The 21,679-nt window shown below is 44.1% G+C and overlaps 1 protein-coding gene across 1 annotated transcript in view; it reads right to left on the bottom strand.

Moving 5' to 3' along the window:
- Positions 1 to 13,144: 13,144 nt before the first annotated feature.
- Dner (delta/notch like EGF repeat containing) overlaps positions 13,145 to 21,679 on the bottom strand; it is a 303,919-nt gene continuing 295,384 nt past the window's right edge. The window contains exons 12-13 of the mRNA XM_005361514.3: positions 21,035 to 21,281; positions 13,145 to 14,173 (exon numbers count right to left, since the gene is read on the bottom strand). Of these exons, the coding sequence (XP_005361571.1) occupies positions 14,062 to 14,173; positions 21,035 to 21,281 (359 nt within the window). The 3' untranslated portion in view covers positions 13,145 to 14,061. The remainder of the gene's footprint in view (positions 14,174 to 21,034; positions 21,282 to 21,679) is intronic.

The following is a 21,679-nucleotide window of genomic DNA, read 5'->3' as shown; positions in this document are numbered from 1 at the left end:
CTGTCTCTCTCTGTCTCTGTCTCTGTCTCTCTCTGTCACACACACACACACACACACACACACACACACACACACACACACCTCACTTCCAGTGCCTCCCTCCTGGCCATATGATCAATTACAGTCCAGAAAGATCTCAAAGACTTACATTGCCTCTGAGGTTAAGACTATGAAATTCTGTTTCTTCTCTGAGGTTCTCTTAGAACGTTGGAAGCCACAAGATCCTTCCTGGGGCAAACGGCCCAGTTCCTGAGGCCGCCTAAGATTGCTGGCAGCCATCAGTGACCACAGTGACTCATGTGGCAGCTATCCACCCACAAGGCCTCCATGGGTGAGGACACCATCTGGCCAGCAGGGACAGTGTCACTGTGCCGGGCCACCCTGGAGGACCGATGAAACAGGCTGAACTCCCCAGGGTACAGATGCTCTTCCTTCCTCTCTTGCCACCCATTGGGGTCATTCACCAGGCATTCCTTGACAAGTCCTGATGTGTTCTGAGCTCCACCCTAGTCAAACGCGTACAGCAGATGAGGGAGACAGACACTGGCCTCAAAAACCTTAGCACACAAATCTAAAGGATGGGAAGAAAAAGAGGGAGGCCTCCTGGAAGGAAGTGAGAGAAAAGAAATGTTTGGACTCTGGGGAAAGAGATAGGAAGGGCAGATGGTGAAAAAGATAACTCCAAGGGAAGACCTGATGTGTCTGCCTAACAAAGCCACATCTAGTCATTTGGCTGAGGAAGCAGTGACACTGGCAAAGACATACACAGAGGCAGGCACAAGAGTCTCACTAATGAGGGTGGGATGCTGGAAATCCCCGTACTGTCCTCCTGTTGACATGCCATTAAAGCTTTATAGAACAGCTACGGGAAAGTTAATTATCCATCATTCTTTCACTGTGCGTAGTCCACTTCGTGTCAGTTCAAGGTCTGACTCTGGGGACCTGGGTGTGAGCCTAGTGACCCTGTGGACCTGGGTGTGAGCCTAGTGATCCTGAGGATCTGGGTGTGATTATAGTGACCCTGGGGACCTGAGTGTGATCATAGTGACCCTGGGGACCTGGGTGTGAGCCTAGTGATCCTGAGGATCTGGGTGTGATCATAGTGACCCTGTGGACCTGGGTGTGAGCCTAGTGATCCTGAGGATCTGGGTGTGATCATAGTGACCCTGGGGACCTGAGTGTGATCATAGTGACCCTGGGGACCTGGGTGTGAGTATAGTAGAACTTGCCAGCCTCATCACATGGTGGACTATATGTGTACGCCTTACAACTTTCTCTAAGCCAATCAGAGGAGATTTTAATGATTAGTGGAGTTTCATGGCCTTTATTAGAAATAGATGGCCAGATGGCCAGGATACCATTAGGGAGTCACATACAGGGACAAATGTAGTGCCAAAGCAAATCAGAAACTGTGTGCATGGCCGTATTTCAGTGAGAAGCATGTGCTGTAAAAACATAACTCTGTGTGTGTGTGTGTGTGTGTGTGTGTGCATGTGTGTGTGTGCATGTGTGTGTGTGTGTGTAAGATATAGTATATGTTACAATATGTAATGTTTTTATGAAACTATAACTCTGAAGGGAGGTGGTAAATTCTTTGCAGAATGTCATGATCCACACTCGTTAGAGCCTCTGACTAATAAGAACAATGCCCCTCAATGCTCAGCTTTCTACTGGACAACTCTGAGCCCCCCCACCCACTCCACCGAAGGTTGGGAATACACATTGAACAAGCCCCGTGTGTCAAATATTTGTTCATCACTGCTGTCCTACCATGCCTCAGGAGAGGAACTGAGAACAAAATGCTACTGCACCCTTAGAGGCAAAGTCAGGACAGCAGCTGGAGTGAGGATGTAACCCAGGCCCTCCCAGCCCAGGGAAATGCTCAGCCCCAGAGCCACAGCCATAGTCCAGCACAGTTCTAAGATGAGGTACAAAAGAAGCCAGTGAGAGAACAATCTGGAAGCTCCTGATTACAGATGCCCACCCTTATGTTCTCCAGACTCCAGACTGATGAACTAGATGTCCATCACCAGAGAGGCTATCCCAAAAGACTAACAGAGAGTTACCAAAACAGCCTTGATCCTCCTGGCTCCTCAGACTATTTTCTTGGTGTAGAAAGAATCCCATGTAGTTATTTCATCCAGAGAACATTTTAAACAGCGACGTTTACATTGGTATCTTTTCTTGAATTTTTAAAATTGTATGTGTACAGGCATTTTGCCTGTATGTATATCTATGTATCACATGTGTGCCTGGTGCTCACGGAGGCCAGACAAGGGTGTCAAACCTCTAGGCCTGGAATTATAGACATTTGTGAACCACCATGTGAGTTCTGGGAGTTCAACATGAGTCCTCTGAAAGAACAGCTGGTGCTTTTAGCAGTGAGCCATCTCTCCAATCCCACAAGGTTTGTTTTTAATATAAATTAATTAAGCATACAATCAGTAGATTCAAACTTGGGAACCAGGAGTTAGAAGTTGGTTTCAGTTATAGCCAGATTTACATATCTATGTTGCAAAAATTTTCTAATTTACTAAACCTTGTTTTGGGCACTTGCAGATTCCCCATTGGGGTGGGGGTGCTTTGAAAACACAATGAGGGCCCGACCCACTCCCTTTGGGCACGAAGCTCAGCATAGGTTCTATTGCCAGTGATTTGATAACACCCAAGTCCACTAACTGGAATTTTTGTGAACAACAGCCAGCCCAACCACACAGTTAACTGACAACATGTTTTAATTGCTTTCTTCTTCTTCCAGTTGATACAAAGGACCTGCTCATGGTGTAGGCTGCAACCTTTATCAGAAAGGAAGTAATGCCTGGCTCTTCCACATCTTAGCCTCTGCCACCTCTGCTCTGCACAGGAACACTGTTCAGTGCTCAAAGTAATTTGTCTAGGATCCCCTTAATCTGAGCTGATACTTCTGGGAGACTCTGAGTCATATCATACTGTGTTCATATGGAAAATTACAGAGCTAAGGTATCTCTCCATGCACCCAGCTGACCTCTGTGTGGCTAATGGAAATCAGGGAGGAAAAGCGAGTAGCTTATGGGACGTGGACAATGTGCCAGGAAATGTGGTATTACTCCTGGCTCATGGGTCTCTTGGTGACTTTTAAGAGTCCCATGAGTCTGAGCAAAGCCACCATTCCCCTTTCCTGGGCCTCCCCTACTTGATCTGCCGAAGGAGGGTTGAATGTTATGATTCCAAACATCTCATCTGTCCACAGCAGTTTAGCCAAGTCCTTGTGTGAAGTTCTGCTAGCTCATAGAAAGATTCCTCTGCACAGACAACTGGCACAGGAAACCCAGAGTTAATTTTCACACTCTGTCTTGTTGTCTGAGACTCAGAGTGGCTTCTCTAGACACGGAGCTATTCAGAGATGCAGAGCCACACTCTTGGACAAAGTGTGGCTTCTATCCATGGCTGTGGACACTCCCTAGCCTATCTGCTACCTGGTGTCTCCAACATCCCTCACACAGCAAAGCCTGAGGGACAGGCACATAGCAGGCATTCTGTGAAGATGCGCTTAGGAAGGGTCAGGATTCCCAGGATGATGATGAATGCACCTGGCCTGGTTTCATTTCTGTCCTTGTGATGAAAATATCCTGACCAAAAAACAACTTAGAGAAGGAAAGGCTTCATTTGACTTAACAACTCCAAGTTACAATCCGTCATGGCAGGGATGTCATGGAGGCCGGTGCCGGAGACTGTTGGTCACATCATGTCCACAGTCAAGAGCAGAAAAACCCTCCTGCACCCATGTCACCTGCTAGCGGTTTCTTCCTCTCAGTTTTCTCCCTCTTCTTCAATTCAGGGGCCAGCCTATTATAAAAAGGTCCTGCCCACAGCCATGGAGAGTGTGCTCATCTCAGTAATCAAGATGACTCCCCACAGGGCTGTCCAATCTGATCTATTTAATTCCTCCCTTGAGATTTTCTTCTCAGGTGAGTCTAGTTTGGATCAAGTTGGCAATTTAAGCTGACAGGAGCAGATCCCAACATATTTAGAAATGGCATTGTCATGTTCCAAAGTCAAAAGGCTGAATACCTCTGGATGGATGGGCAGGAGGGTGGTGACTTGGAAGAAGGTTCTAAAATGTCTCCACACATTGGAGCACTGGACTGAAATCTCAAGGTCCAAATCAGGAGCAGAAGGAGAGAGAGCACGAGCAAGGAACTCAGGACCACGAGGGGTACACCCACACACTGATACAATGGGGATGTTCTATCGGGAACTCACCAAGGCCAGCTGGCCTGGGTCTGAAAAAGCATGGGATAAAACCGGACTTGCTGAACATAGTGGACAATGAGGACTACTGAGAACTCAAGAACAATGGCAATGGGTTTCTGATCCTACTGCACATACTGGCTTTGTGGGAGCCTAGGCAGTTTGGATCTCACCTTACTAGACCTGGATGGCGGTCCTTGGACTTCCCACAGGGCAGGAAACCCTGATTGCTCTTTGGGCTACGAGGGAGAAGGACTTAGTTGGGGGAGGAGGAGGGAAATGGGAGGCAGCAGCGAGGAGGAGGCAGAAATCTTAAATAAATAAATAAATAAATAAATAAATAAATAAATAAATAAGAATATAAAATGTCTCCAATGTCTTTAAAACTGTGGGGCCTCGGGAAGCTATGTAAACTCTCCAGATCTTAGACTCCTCTCTCAAGAGATTCCTATCTCAAAGGGTCCCAGTGAGGGTTAAAGGATAGATGTATACAAACCTCCTAGAGTCCCATGCAATATGAAGCAGGCTTTAACAAATGCTGAGAACCTCCACTGGAAGATAGGGAATGCATGGTGTGTTCTCACAGAGAAAACCTTCAATCTCTCTAAATCATTAAGAAGCAAAAAAATTTCCAGAGCCCAGCACTTCAGAGTTAGCAACACAATGCTAGCAGCCATACCTTGATAGGTGTGCTACACCCACAATGGCGGGCTGGGGGAGGGGCATTAGAGAACCTACCCATTAGGTACACAGTAGGGTTTCAGGTAGATTTGCCATCTGAATGGGCAGAATGAACGAGACAGAATGAGTGGATAGGTGGACAACATGAAAAGGCCCCAAGGGAAGGACAGTGTGTCTGCTCAGTGGCTCTCACTCGGATGTTATTTCCTACCCAAAGGCTACTTGATGATCTCCAGAGTCAGAGTCAGTGTTGGTCGCCTTAACTGAGACAGACTGCTGGTATTCATTGGTAAGAGGCCAGAGATGATGTTCGGCACTCTGCAAGGCATAAGACAGCCTCCAACAATATGAACAGACCAGCCTAAGTGCTGTGTGTGTGTGTGTGTGTGTGTGTGTGTGTGTGTGTGTGTGTGTAAGAAAGAGAGAGAGAGACAGAGGACAGGCAGGCACATTTCTGTCTTTGTAAGCGGCAGATACATGAACGTGTGTGTTGGGATTAAGTCTGCCTCCAACTGCACTCAGCTAAGGACCGTTTTAGGAGTTTCACATGCTCTTCGCATCAGGGTTCCACAGACGCTTGTCTGTGACACAGAGCGTTTCCCCCATGAGTTAACTTGAAATTCCCAGTGGGAGCCACATTTCAAAAAGCTTGCAAATGTTGCTTGGCTTCAGTATAAGGAAGCCACATATTTGAATTTCAAATTGTTCAGGGGCCTTTTGGGTTGAGAAAGCAGGAAATTGCCTTATTAAAAGATAATTTGCCCATGGAGTGTTTTCCACACAGGGCAGTTTAATAAGAAAAGGATTTCCATTTTGTGAACATTCTCTTTAGCACTTCAGAGTTTTCAGTGAAGCCAGCAGGAAAATGACAATTGATTATCCATTGGCCTCCCCTGCCCCACCACAGCCAGGAAATGCGTTTGTGAGAGAAATTTTTAATCTGCAGATTAGAAAATTTAGGTAACCAATGTGGAAATTCATTTGGGCAAAACTTACGTTATAAAACCAGGAAGAAGGTTCTCACTCCATTCAGAAACTGAAGTTTCTAGACACTCTATTCAATCTCTCTCTGTGTGTGTGTGTGCAAGTGCAAGTGCAGAGATGCACCTGCCACAGTACACACAGGGAGGTCAGGGGTCAATCCCAGGTGAGAGGCCAGGCTAGCTGTCCTATGAGCTTCCAATGATTCTCCTGCCTCTTTCCCCCATCCCCCATCCTTTTAGAGGAGAACGCTGGGATCATACATACATAGCTGGCTGCATCTGTTTTACATGGTGAAGTCAGGGCATCATGTTTCCAGGGCAAACTCATTACTCACTGAGCAATCTCCCCAGCCACAGCTCTGTGGCCTCTCCTCGCCCAGCATGGGCCATTTCTATGTTCCTATCCAGGTCATCCTTTATGTCAACCCACCTCTGTCTTCAGTCTTACTCACGCTATTGAATTTTTTAGTGGTCCCATCTTTTTAAGCTTTCTTAATGTTTTAATATTTATTTCGATCTCACATCTATCCTTGGATGGCATGTGGCAAGTGTATTTTTTCTTCTGTCACTAGAATTCCAGTACCGACTGTTTCCACCCACCAGGCACTTCCTACAGGCCCCTTCGCAGTCTCCCCAACTCCCACCTTCAGGATCCAGAGGTAAATGCCATTTGGATTTTTATCACTATAATTTCATTTTTCCCAGTCTGGCATGTCACAGGATGGAAGGCTCTTTCCCTCCTCTGATGAGACTCACTATCTGATGTTTGCACCTGCAGGATGCAGATGCCTTGCTGTGTGTCTTACAAGTTCTGTCGTTGACTTTTAAGTAAAGTTTAAGTGCCTTTTGCAGCATCTTGGGGACCACTGTAAATAAGAGAACTGTAAATACTCTTGTATAGAACATTCTGAAACATGCTCTTCTTGCTGGTAGGAAAACACATATAGAAGAGAAGCTGCCAGTTGTGCAGCTGAACCTGCTTCTGACTATTGATGCCTCAACCTGGCTGTTGGTCCGCTCCTTGGAGAGAATGTGAGCCCACCTAAGACTTCACACATATACCTGGGCCTTCTAGCTGGGTGTGTCTACGATATCCTGTGAGCAGGTCTGATGTGACCCGCTTCTAGGATCTGTATTAATTCCAGGTCTACTTCATTGTCAGTAATCCTAGCTGACTTTGTTAGCTGCAGGCACCAGTTTCAAACACGCTGAGCATGCCCATCTGTTTAGTACCAATTGGATGATTGGATGAGCTGAAGGTCGGGGAGATGAGAAGCCCTGGTGACTGGCCTCTTAAAATGTTTATGCCTCATTATGGCCCCTCAGAAACCACTGACATTAGGTATGATATAAAGGGAAGGTCAGAAGGTCAATCAGGTTCAAGAGAGAATCTTGCTTATTTTAGCTTTTTGTTTTGTTTTGTTTTTGCACCATACTTCCATGAAACATATCATGAGAGGACAAAGTCCTTTGTTAAAAAATGGTTTTAGAAATCACTAATCTAGTTTTGAGATCTCAAACTCAAATAACCCCAGGTGCCTAGAAGATAACACGAGGCCACTGCTTCATCAAGTATTCTTGTATTTAATGAATTCAAACAAATTTCCCTTCCACAATGAAGTGCTACCCCTCGCAAGCTGAATTCGCTCCACCCAGCACTCATCTGCTTTCTTTGATGACTTAGCTGCAGAGCAGTGTATAATCACAAAGGAAGGGGAGTAAAAATAGCTGGACAAACAGGTCCAAAGTAGGAACTGACTTTCAGTGTCAATGGCAGGGTTACAATGAGATCAGGAGTGTGCCCCTTGATCTAGAAGGCTTCATTCACTTCCATTTCAGGCAATTGCTGTCTTATGGAAAGTGTGAGATTTTAATGTAATTCAGAATATTGATTGTGGTGCGGTGTGGGAGGTCGTTCTGTCTATGTGTTGCTTTTGTTGGTTAATGAATAAAGAAACTATCTTGGCCTGTGATAGGGCAAAAGAACAGAGCTAAGCAGGGAAAACTAAAGTGAATGCTGGGAGGAAAGAGGCAGGGTCAGAGAGAAGCCATGGAGCTGCCAGAGACAGGTGCTGGGAACTTTATCTGGTTAGCCACAGTCATGTGGTGATATACAGGCTAATAGAAATGGGTGAAATTATTTTAAGAGTTAGTTAATAAGAAGATACAGCTAATAGGCCAAGCAGTGATTTCATTAATACATTTTCTGTGTGATTATTTTGGTCTAAGCTAGCCAGGTGGCCGGGAACCAACAAGCGACCTCCCACCAACAGTGGTGTATGTATGTATGTGTGTGAAAGAGAGAGAGAAGAAAGAGAGACAGAGACACAGACAGAGAAAGGGGTCCTTAAGCCATGAGTAAAGTCTACAGAATCCCACACACACACAAGGCATACTAGTTTGTGTGAGAACATAATTAATTGAAACAACTTAAATAGTATTATTGTTTAATTAACCTCAGTCCCTACCCTGGGGCCAACAGATGCAAGAAACAGCTTATCCAGGGTCTGCACCTGCCCAGTGGTGCCATGTTAGTGTGCTAGTGTGAAGTTTGCCTTCATACAAAGACTACAGAGTACTGACTGTTCTCTGACACACAGTCTTCTCGCTCGTCTATAGCCCATCTTTTGTTGTAAATTAGAGTAAAAGATGTGCTGAAGGTTGAAGACTGTGCCACACACTAGGGGACTTACTAAAGTTTAATCAAGCAGACTCACTCTGTGGAGGGCTTTACCATGTAAAGGAAGAACAGAGGAACACACTCACATGTAAGCCACACTTAAAGTACAAATGTGCCATACTGGCTCTGAGAGGGTGTGTTCACCTATCCTATGGACCATTTCTACAGTGGAAGCTGATCAGATGGAGCCTAGCCAACTTTACAAAGGTCCAATGAGTCAGTATTTTCAACTTTACTGACTAGATGTAGCTGTCTGAATAGCAAGAAAGAAACAAGACATTTACCAGTGAACAGCAAAATAGTGAGTCCTGGTTTTTTATTTACATCTGCTAATGAAAGGAATTCTCTAAAGGATAAGGAATATTCTTGCTTAATCAGATTGGGAAGCACTCTTCAGAGGAGCTACTCACTGACATCAGAGCAACTGTGGCTAATTCAAGGTTGGGGTAGAAATAGGAAAGACTGGCTTTAAACATTTTCTCATGCTATAAAGCAGAACATGGTGCATGTACACACACACACACACACCATGATGGGGGCATGCCAAATCAATAATACAGTTGCCACCTGAAGTTCTCAAGGTCAGTAAGCTAGATAACATTGGGTTATACTCCAAAATATTAATAACTATAAATCCATACTTGTATAAATAAATCACCAGATAAGAGAATTAAATAAGTCTCAGAAGCAGAATTTCAAATAATTTATGGAGATATTGTCCTTAATGAGGTAGCCATAACCCCCATTACTTAAATGGGGTTAGTGCAGACAAAGAGTCAATAGGGAAAGAGGGTTGGTAACGTAGAGTACTTCTATGCTGTGGAAGCTTGGCAAACTCTGCTGTAGCCGGTAATGTAGGTAAGTCGTGTTGACAGCGGGTGCCCTCGCAAGGATATGATCTCTGTGGTCCTCCTCCCCAAAACCATAGGCCCTGGTTGGTTGTGAGTCAAACATCCTCAAGTGTGCAGAGAAGAACAATATATACAACACTTCACCAATACTACTCAGAACTGTTAAGGGCATGGAAAAGAGAGAAGAGCTGAGAAATCACCTCAGCTAAGACTTGCTTCGGAAGAGGGAAGGATGGGATCCATAGTTTACCAACATATGGTCTAAGTTAACCACTTTTCCTCTTCTTCACTTTGTGGGGAGTGAGCGTGGATAACAATGGAGTCAGATTAGGGAAACTAGATCCTACTGTGATGAACACAAAATCCGGGACCTTTCTGTTGTAGCAGAACAGAGTTTTGGTTCCTCTTACATGGAAACATCTAAGGATTCTCTGGTAGTTCCATCACTCTTTGGGGGATGAAATACTTTTAGGAAGTCCCGGGAGATTTCCTAAAAGGTCCCACTGACTAAAGCTATGTGTTCAGCTCTAAGAACAAAGGGAACTAAGAAAGATGGCGCTTGGCCTTGCTAGTTCTCTGATACCTTAGGAAGAGGGTTCAAGAAATGGCTGGAGTGGAGTGGAGGCAGCCCATGGTATAGAGTAGTTATCAATAGCACTCAAAATGTTAAAATTATTTCTCATATATTTCTCTTTCCTGTGGTTCATCACACTCCTACAAACAAACTGTAAAATCTATCATGATTAAAAATTCTGATTTCAATGTAGCTATGCCTAAAAAAATTTTAATGCTTGTTGTAGAACATCATTTGAGAAAAGGATCTAACTAGGCCTAGTATAAAGATAACCAGACCAAGTAATTCACATTACAATTTATACACACAGACCCATGGAATTAAACAGAAGCCACTAGGGTAGAATGCTTACTTGACAAAGATAAAGGTTGGTGATCCAAGTACAGGAATTCTAAGCCTCCTTGTGCTAAATAGAGGCTGTGGGTATATCAAGAAATAATCACTTGATGGCCGAGGACCTTGGGAAGCAACTTACTAGTGTGTGTCACCTCCACTTCACTGCAAAAAACAGAGAGCTTATAAAATCCCTCCCCAGTAGGCTGGGGACACTGCTGCACCATTTATAGACTGGAGCTTTTGTTATGTCCTTGTGGAAGTACATAAACAGAACAAGGTTGATTTGACCCCACAAAGTCAGAAACCATCCCAAGCTCCTGCAGTCCCAAGCACAGTTACCCTGGCTTATCAAATGCTGACTTCTCGGGTATTACAGTTTTGGTGGGTTCTGGAGGACTTGACATGGGGGAGAAGATGTTCCCTGCTGTAGCACTGTGAGCATATCAGGACACACTGTGGGCCATAAGCACTTACCATCAAGAAGGGTATATTAACCTACTTTGTGATAATAGCCACATCTAAAAATAAGAATGCCAGCAACCATAGTAACAACAGACAGGATGAATACTTCCCATATACAGAAGGTGGGGGGCACAATACACATGCAATCTGCTCTGTCATTATCCAAATCTCTTTTCCAAATTGTGAAGCTTAAGCACACACAGTTACTTGCCCAAAGCTGTTTTCAAGTAAAAGAGTCAAGCACAGTTTTAATCTACTCTGCTGTAAAAACAATGCCACAGATCAGAGTTCATCTCCCCTTTGTATGTTCTCAGACGTGTAATTATATGTGTATTTGCTTACTAGACAAAGAGCTGGTAGAAAGTAAGCCAAACTTGGAAGCTCGGATTCTTTCCTCTATCTCTTATTGTTCATATCTACCCCCACTGATCATAGTTACATTCCTCTCATGACTCAGCCAAGCCATTTTTAGTAGAAGACTTAGACTCTTTAGGATAAAATAACTATTGCAACATTTAGCATATGTTTCTTGTTTGATGTTGTTCATGCTGGTTGTGGCGGCACATGCGGTAGGATTTGCTGAGGGAGGTGGAGGCAGGAGGCTCACTAGTTTGAGGCCAGCCCAGGCTACGGAGTTAGAACATGGCCCACCTGAGCACATTTTTTTTTATTTTTATTTATGATTTTTTGAGACAGTGTTTTTCTGTAGCTCTGTAACCTGCCTTGGAAGTAGCTCTTGTAGACCAGGCCGGTGTGTGAGCATCCATTATGGTTGAGGAGATGAGTCAGTGGGCAAGACGCTTACTGTTCAAGCACAGGAACCTGAGTTTGGATCGCCAGCCACCAGGTAAGAGCACAGTATGGCCTTGCTTTCCCATAAAGCCAGTGCTGCAAACGGGGGTAACAAGAGGGCCTCTGGGGTTTGCTGACTGGCCAGCCTAACCCAAAAAAATTGGTGAGCTCCAGAACTTGTCTCAAGAGGAAATAGTGGAGGGCGATAGAACAGGACACCTGATACCTTTCTGTGACCTCCATACACAACCTGCATACACCACACGGACAGGGAGAGGAGAGAGACAGAGACAGAGAGGGTGGAAACGACCTGAGGGGACATGCAGCCCTATGGACACTGCCCTGGAGCACTGAGGAGAAATCAACAGGAATGGAACTGTATCGAGCCAGCATGGTCAGAACCTCTCCTTCATCCACCCAGGTGTCTTTATATAAAACGACTCTGCAGTATGTTTCCAGAAGTTATGTAACTAATAGAGTTAATATTTTATTCTTACCCTATTCCCAAACACTGAGAATGTTAGCATATTGCACTGTGTTGGTTAACACTTAGAGTGTAGGTGTACTGCTATGTCATTTGTTAGATTGGGGACAGATGTTCTGAGGGTAGAGCGGGATGGAGAAGCATCTGAAATTACTTTTTCCTTAATGCCCACCCTCGCACCTGATTTCCGGATGTCTTTTGACTTTACCAAATGGTTCTATGTAAAGCTAAAGATGCATTGTTTTTCAAAAAAAAAAGAAAGTGATACTGGGATTTTAATGCAGGATTTGAAGAAGAGTGAAATTGGGTGCATAGATACTCTAAACTACCTTCAGATTTCTAAGGGTGAGGAGCTGTTCTCTGGGGTAATTTCATTCCACCTACAAAGGAGAGCAGAAGAGAAGATATTTCTTGAGATACCTGCCCATTATGAGTGAACATATCCTTGAATCTCACGTCCATTCAACATTGACACAGCCTGCATCTCATTTAGATTCATGACTTCAGGCAAAAATTTCTCCCTGATTCTCTTCCCACTCTTCATGTTGACAAACATCAGTAGCCAACAGGAAGTAATAAAGATTCACAGAGTGCAAAGAATGACCCTAGCAGCCATAGAGATGCCATGTCAGCCTTGAAACAGAATATCTGATGTGAGCTAGTTTTATAAAGAAAGAGGGGCCTATTTAGCTTAGAATAGAGGGTCAAATTCCAAGATCAGGTTGCCTTCTGTGAAAGAAACATGGTAGGTGGTGTCTTAACGGGGGAAGTGTAGCAAACGAAGCCAGAAGGACACTCAGGATTTGAACTGTCTTATACCGGATTTTCAAGAGAATTACCTTAATCCTTTTCCAAGGCAGCTCCCAAACTTAAAGACCTCTCCCCAGGCCTCACCCTCTTAAGGTCCCATGTCACTATTTGGGTCAACACAAGAACGTCTTAGAGATACATTCAAACCATACACGAGCTGTCCCTCGGGCTTTTTAAATGTCATAAACAATTGGATGAGTTGATGGCCAATATCATATCTAAAACATTTCAGGTTAATTCTTAAAGAAGGAGACAAGTAGATCCTCGACCTGCTAATGTTTATTCATTATTCTTTGAAATTAGCAAGAATCATAAGAAGCACATATCAATCAAATACAGCCACAAAGATGTCTTGGGTATAAATAAAGGTGCACTATGAGACACACTGCAGAAGGGACCATCACCTCTTACACGTTACTACCTCTTAGCAAGAAGCACCTGCAAAGTAATTTAATCCACTCACAGTTAAGAAGAAAAACACTTGACTTTTAAAAGGAAAAAATATATAGGTTAAAACTGATCCGTATTTGCCTCCCAAGACCCTTTCCTTGTTTGCGTTTACAAGGTCAAGTTCAAGGACTGTTACAAAAGTGACCAAAACAAACTTGAAAGAACAATGTTTCCTCAGAGTTCAACAGAACAGTGCAGAAAATAAGTTACTTACCCATGCACAGAATAAGGCAGAGGCTAATTTCATTCGGGTTAGGAATAATAAATTTAACTAGTTTTCTTTTTCACAACACAGACATCTCGGACGTCACGTCATATTAAGTAACGATTATACTGAATTATGCATCATACTCTACTTACTTTCCTAACTCTACTTAGCAAGTCACACCAAAAGAAGCTCTTCCCATGGAAGGCTGACTGCGCAACCACGGAAGTCCGTCTGGGTCTCACTGTAGGGTCTACTGGCAAGAGAGCCCATGCTGTCGAAGCAGACAGTGGTGAGAGCTGAAGGTACATTAAAACATGGTCTATGGATTTCACAAATTCTGGGTTTTTAAAATACTTTTTTTTTAAACTAAAAGCCGCAGAGACTTAGTTCCTTGGTAGTCTACTGGAAACTTGTGAGCAGCTAACGTTTAAATTTCTTAAGCTTTTTAATTTTCTTAAAAATATTTAAATGATCTTAGTATCTCATCTTTTTTGAAAAATAATCCCCCCCAAAAAAAAGATTACAAATCTTTTGTTTTAATCAGTGTGACCAAGGGCTTGTCATCAGGGCTGTAATCCTCATAGGCAATGGGAGTCACGTCATACATCGCAGGCCGAGATTTCTTCCCAAACCTGAAATCACAGTCAGAAAGGATTCTGGTTACATAAGAATTGAATTCCAAATTCTATTAAAGGTGAGTGCTAAGAATTTCCATGATGTCATTGTTGAGCTTTTTTTGTTTTGTCTTGTTTTGTTGTTGTTGGTGGGTTTAGTTTTGTTTTTTTGTTCATTTGTTTTTGTTTTGGTGTGTGTGTGTGTTTTGCTATTGTTGTTTGTTTTTTGTTTTGGGGGTAAACCACAGAGACAGCTGACCTAAATTTGTGGGATCTCATGGACTCTAGACCAACAACTAGGGAGTTGGCATGGGAACGACCTAGGCCCTCTGCATCTGGGTGACAGTAGTGTACCTTGGTCTTTTGTGGGGCTCCTAGCAGAAAGACCAGGACCTGTCCCTGACACATGAGCTGGATCCTTAGAATCTATTCCCTTGGGTGGGATGCCTTGCCCAGCCTTGATGCAAGGGAGAGGAGCTTGGTCCCGCATCAACTCGATATGCTATGCTTTGTTAACTCCCATGGGAGACCTTACCCCTTCTGAATGGAGATGAAGGACAAGTGGATTGGGAGGTGGGTGAAGGGAATGGGAGGAGAGGAGGGAGGGAAAACTGTGGTTGGTATGTAAAAGAAAGAAGGAAAGAAAGGAAGGAAGAGAAAGAAAGTTTCCATCAAGCACCTGTTGCATACACATGAGCTTGAATCTAAGCTTGGTCTTCCAGCACCCATGGAAAACCTAGGGCAGTGTTGCTAGTGTACCCCAGGGCTATAGGCAAGGAGGGGAGCAGATGGCCACCCAGTCTAGCTAATTGGTGAGCTGAGGTGAGCTCTAATTCAGTGAAAGACCCTGTCTCAAAAATTAGTTGGCATAACCACCGAGAAAGTAGCTGCACATGGACTTCTGGCCTACACACATGCACACACACACACACACACACACATGCACATCACATATACATCACACCAACACACACACACACGCACACATCACATACCTACACATACACATGCATAACCTACATACAATACACACACATACACTCACATACCTAAGTGTAACACACACACTCTCATACAAGCATATATGTATACTCACATACCTACATATATATATATATATATACATATATATATATTACACAAAAAATAACATTCAAGAACTATAAAAATACTCCAAAGTACATTCTTTAGCATGTATAAAAACTTGAGGCACTCTGATATTAACACTGGGGAATAAACATTAGTCTTTAGTTCAGGAGACAAAACGGATTAATGTTAAAGCATCCAGGATAAATCGTGGAGAATCAGGCAGGACAGCTCCACACCAGACTTAAGTCAACGTGAATTGATCTCTCCTTTACTTCAAGACCCATAAATATCTGGAGAGACGGTTTTGTTTTCCATCCATTCTCATGACTAGCAAGCAAAATGGCAGGTGGTGGTCCCTAGGCAGCACACAGACAGCCTCTGGCCTGGGGGTTTGGAGGGAATAAGCTGGAAAGGCTCTGAGATCATCTGAAATCCCAAACACAAAAAGCCAAGAAGAAGGAAATGACCTACAGCACTGAGGGGTTTGCCCACAAATGCTGGCGGTGTTCCCCATCAGTTCCCTCGGCTCCAGGAGCATCCTTTTCCTCTGAGTACCAAGCTATTGCCCCGACAGATCTATGCATAGCCATGTCGCCTCGGCAGCAGGACTGATGCCCAGAAGCCAGAGGAGCTAAAACTCCAAGTGCGAGACTTTCTGCCAAACCAGTCCTTAGAGAATAATTATTAAAACATGGCCAGTTCAACTTCTGGGTGGTCTCTTTCCAGGCGAGACCTCACTTTCCCCAAAGCCTCCAGAGTAAAACAGTTTAAAGTCTCGCATGGGAACCTACCATTGTTTCTTCTTCATATATATGGCTTTTTCTTTAAAAAATAATAAATTATTTTACTTCCAACAGAGTTCATTAAAAAGAGATTTTAAAAAAACAACCACCTCAAATTTTGAAAAGTTTAAGAAGGGTCCCCAAGAAATCAGAGGAGCTTACTTACCATGGCTCCCTCCCTCTGTTCTCTTCTCTCTTTGTTTCCTTTTGAATGTCTGCGTTCTCACATACAAAGGTGAGAAGCAGGAGTGAGTGGGGAATGAGAAAGAGGGCACAGACTCATGGTAATCCTCCTGCTCCAGCCTCTCAAGTCCTGGTATTCCAGGCGTGAGTTGCCACCATGCCTGAAATGATCTTTGATTTTTGAACCTTCACCAGTTGCCTTTCAATTCACTCAAGATTGGCTGGCCTTCAAGAGCACAGAGGGAACACCATGCTAAATGCATGGTTAACACATTCTGCCACCACTGACCCACAGTGACCATTAAAATGTTAAAAAAAAAAAGGCCCTAAATAGAATTGTTTCTGAATCGCAAGGCCTTGCTGAACACCCACAAACAGTGTTGGTATTAACATGGGGTTGGACCTCAGCATATAGCCTGCTAGTCTGTCTGGATGAGGCCCATGCAACCCTAGGACAGGAAAAGTGGCCACATTATGACACTTGCTAAATTCCTTACTTGCTCCCAAGTGAAAACATAGGAGGTTACTCGATGGTAGAGAACTTTGATAGATTATTTTTCACAGAAGAGCTAGATGCATTTGTAATAACAGTGATGATTTAGAAGGAAAGCTGACAACTGAGAGCCTCCTCGGCCCTAGCCTGGTGGCCCTGGGATGTGTTCCTCTGGGAACACTGATGTCAGGATGAATCACAGGCATTAGCTGCCTAAATGAATCAATTGTTTAGCCAAAAGAAAAGCAATGTAAACAACTGAACAAGCTCAATGCACCCTGTTAAGGCCACTTAAGAAAAAGAATCTGTCTTCTTAAAGCCTGGAAAATTAGATATCTTAGTTTTGCGCCAAGCAGTAATTCAAATGGCTGAGAACTTCAGTGTCACCATGGGGCCGAAGACTGATAAGGAAAGTATGGGAAAGAGTATTGTAGACCTGCTGGATGTGACAGCCCAAGTCCAGGCCCACTCGCTTGAACACATGCAAAGGGCACGAGAGAACAGGACACCTGACCTTGTGCCCAGACTCCCTTGATTAGGTGGCATAATGCCAATGAGATCATCTGCACGGGTCAGAAAGTGTGATGCTGACGACAAGAGCTGGTTGAAGTCAGACTAAGACAGGAAGAGTGGACCAGCAGTCTCGGAGCTGCCTACTCAACTGCCTAATCAGTGTGAACTCTGTCTCCTTGAATGAGGTGCAACGTTAAACCTGAAGTTAAGTTAAACCTGGAAGCTAAGAATGTGTCTGTTACAGACACTGAGGTGTGTGAGCACCCCTAAACTGAGACAAGGCTGTCTTTGTCTCTCCTGCACCTCTCAAGGTGGCAAATACATGCCTATTAGCAGTCATGCTGAAATAGTAACTGCTTTTCATATCTCCTTTGTTCCCTGGAAATGGCCCTAAGGACTGGCCACACCAGAGACTCTCAAGAGAGGTACCCTACCCTTTCTCTTCTCTGTACTAAGATTTCACCTACAAAGTCCACACTGAAGAACCATATAATTTACAAAAACAAACCAATAAAAAGGCAATATATATACACTTATGTATATATATATATATATATATATATATATATATATTGTTTTGTAGATATAATGGTTTAAGTAAGTTTACAATTTTGTATTGAACTACATTTATAACTATCCTGAGCCATATGAGGCCAGTGGGCTACAGGTGGCCCACCCTAGTTGGTCTCAGTACAAATACTACCAACAACACACTAGCATCTTAACCATATTTGATAACAAGTCCTGAGTGTCTAACCCGTTCTCTGAAAGAACAAAAGATGCTCTAGCCAGTCATAAATAAGACAGGAAAACTAGCACATTCTCCTAGCTCCCAAAAGCAATAAAAACAACACCATAAAGAATGTCAGGTTGATCTGATGATAAGTAAGGCCTGAATTTAAAGGTGTGTTATCTGAGAATAAGAGAATATGTCTTTCTGTTCTCCTTTCTCTACCTTTTGTAAACACTTCTAGGCGATAGGCCTAGGCACCAAGACGTGACCTCACTGTCCGGAAATAGCAAGCAATGGATCTGTTCCTGCTGATAGTGATAATCGCTCTGCCACCTGAGCGTAAGGCAGCTGTGGGGCAGGTGGCTTCTGGGACAAAGGAAAAGAAATAAATGCCTTCTCAATCTAGCTGATAACTGACACCAGAGGCACCAAATGTCTTCTTGGTCCCTCATGAACGTCTCAGGTGACCCACTTGGAATGGATCTTGTTTGGTCACTGAGCTGCGGTCATTCCAACTCAGTATCACTCCCAAGCTCACAGCCAGGAAACAGCCTGTGGAATGGGCATTTGCTACAGGCCGTGTTTGGAAACTAGAGAGAAGGGAACATCAAAGGGACCAAGTTTGGCCCAGCTCTTCCTAGAGTTTCCAGGAACAGAGAGAGCTAAGAAGCCAACTCACCAGAGATCTGGCTGCAGACTCTTTGTGGCAGGCAGCAGATCAGGCTGTAGCTACAGAGCCGTTCCAGCAAGAAGTTACCCTGAATTCCTGATTCTTGGGTAGATGTGACCTTCCTGGGGACTGCTTCCTCTGTGCTTACTAAAGAACACTGGAGTTTGCTGGGTAGGATTATGCACTGTGCATTTTGATAAAGATGAGCAATAAATAGGAACCAGGTTGGTGAATGCTACCCTGCCTCTGCTTTCTTGTCCCAGTATTCTGTTATCTTCCCAGAGAGTTGTAGAAGCATCAAGCTCCACAGCAATCTCTCTCAAACAATCTGGGCCTAAAATGTCATATTCCTCCACTTAGAGGGGATTACAAAGGATCTTAGCCACATTTCTCTGAGACTCTTATTCCTGGGTCTCCCAAACATCCAAGTATAAAGCTATACTCTCACTTTCCCCTATGAGCTAAGTTCTTCTGGGCGTACCAGAGAGAGAGGAGCCTTCAGCACCAAGAGTGTTCTCCACTCCTTTTTTCACCCTCTGCCTCCAGTCCGGCCATTTAGAATACTGAAAACTAGTCCTCTTGGCTGGGCCATGCACTGAGCTAGCACTCGGGGACTCAGACAAGACAAAACATCCTATGCCAACACAAACTGAGATCATCCATTCATGTCAGACCTCAAATTTTAGTGATATTTGCTACGTGGCCAGGACCTGTTGGAGAAACAGAACTGAAAGAAAAGATTTGAATAAACAGTGGGGCTTGTGTGGATTGGCCCTGGGCTTCCTGGAAGCTAGGTTGCCTGAACTGACCCTGAGAGGAAACATCCAGGTGCACAGCCATGTAGGTGGGTACCAAGTCCACTAGTTTCTCTCCCTCACAGCCACAAGAACCCCAGGGTGCAGCTCCCAGTGAGGCTTTGAGGCAGATGCTACAAGTTGTCCAAATTCACATCTCTGGCTCTTCTCTCTGAAACTAGGCTGTATTCCTGTTTCTGGAACTTCCCTTTGGGGGAGGAAGACTATGAACCTCTTATCTTCTGCTTCCACTCTACAGATTTGGAGTATGTTTGTATCTTTACTGACATCACCCTAATAAAGATAATACTGCCAACAGTTTCCACAGGCTCCACTCTCCATATCAACCCGAGGGAGCTGGGGAGATGTATCTGTGGTTAAGAGCCCTTCCTGTTCTTGCAGAGAACTGGAGTTTGGTTCCAGGGAGCTCAAAAGTATCTGTAACTCTGCCTTCAGGGCATACAACACCTTCTGGGTTCTAAGTGCAACTTCACATAGGCACACACACACACACACAACCCAAAATGTATTTTTATTTATAAAAACTAAACTCAGTGCACTGACTTTCTGAATTGTGTGTTTCAGATTATTCCATCAACTCATAGGAAATAATTTTGCTGCTGATTTTAGAATGACAGCCAGCTATTAGCTGGCCTTCCCAGCATTATCATAGATCTAGGAGAAGTAAATATGTAATTATCTACTTACCGAATAATTTAATATCCTATAATTTAACAATTGTCTTGTTGTTTAAGGAGAGGATTGGAGAGACCTGTGCTTGCAGACAGTTGAGGGAACCAGATGGAAGAGAGGCAGGGAACGTAGTAATGACACTTCCGGTCACACCAGCTCCTGACTTTCCTCCAGGAAAGGACACTCACTTCCAAAACACAAACTCTAAGCATCAGGTGACAGTGATTGACGACATCTGTAGGCCTTGGAATCCAAGAGGATAGTCTACATTCATAGTGACTGCTTTAAAGCAAGCAAGAAATCGTCAGACTGAGGGGATGTCTGTTAGTAAAGCTTTGCCTTGCCAACACAGGACTTAAATTCAATCCCAGGACCCTGCTAAAAATGCTAGACATGGTGGCATGGGCCTGTAGTCCCAGCACTGGGGAGGCAGAGACAGGAAGATTACTAGGGCATGCTGGCAAGCAAATCCAACCTCATTGGTGAGCCCCAGATCTCTAATGTGAGAGACCCTGCCTATCTCAAAGGAACTAGACAGCATCTGAAGATAACACAAGTTGCTCTCAGACCTTCACACATACACGCACACACACACGCACGCACACACACACATGTGACATGCAAGGCATCCATACATACATATGCATACATATTTATAAAAAATGTAATGCACAGTGATGAAGAATCATGTGAACAACACAAATCAGATAGATGAATATATTCAATATAAATATAACTGGCCACAGGTTTAAAGGGTCACTCATGAAGTGGACCAGGACTATCTTCAGTACCTTGTTCAGTTCCTGTTTTATTTTTGAAGACCCTCTCTCATGGCTGTGAAGTCCTAATGAGAGCATAGCCCTGGAGCCCAAGTATAGCCCTGGAGACCAGGTGTGAGGTCTCCCAGGCTGCAGATTCCCAGAGCTTACCTGGCATGCCGGATGGATGCAATGGCATTGCTAAACTCGCTGTCGATGCTGCGGCAGTTGTAGAACTCCTCGTAGGCGGGTCGGGAGGAGCCCTGGTACTCTATGCGGCTGATGCGGCAGATGCCCACAATCAGGATGATGAGCATAAGCACGAAGGCCACACAGAGGGCTCCGATGATGATGTAGAGTGAGTGCCGGGGCATGTTGGTGAGGCTCTCGGCCATGTGCCCAGACTTCCACTGCAGGTCTGAAGGCAGAGACAGAGCAATGGCACAGCATGAATTGTAGCAGTCTGTGTACCGTGGCACTAACTTCACATGAGGGCCATCTAAGCTAGGAAAGAGTCTTTCTGTGAATAATCCAGATCAAGATTTAATATTAATATTTACTAATTAATATTAATCTTTAACATTAAGGGTCACTGACAAATTACAAAGAAAAATCAAGAATACACTTACTTTGGTTTAGATGTGAAATGTCAACAAAGAACCTTGTGTTTGAATACTTGGGTCCCAGTTGATGGATGTTTGGGAAGGATACGGAAACTTTAAGAGGTGGAACTGGCTTTGGGGGAGCCTAGGCAGTTTGGATGCTCACCTTACTAGACCTGGATAGAGGTGGGCAGTCCTTGGACTTCCCACAGGT

This window comes from Microtus ochrogaster, linkage group LG4, assembly GCF_000317375.1.
Source record: "Microtus ochrogaster isolate Prairie Vole_2 linkage group LG4, MicOch1.0, whole genome shotgun sequence".
In the NCBI taxonomy this organism is placed as follows: Eukaryota; Metazoa; Chordata; class Mammalia; order Rodentia; family Cricetidae; genus Microtus; species Microtus ochrogaster.
Note: the sequence above shows the minus strand (reverse complement) of the source record. Positions and strands in the feature narration are given on the sequence as shown.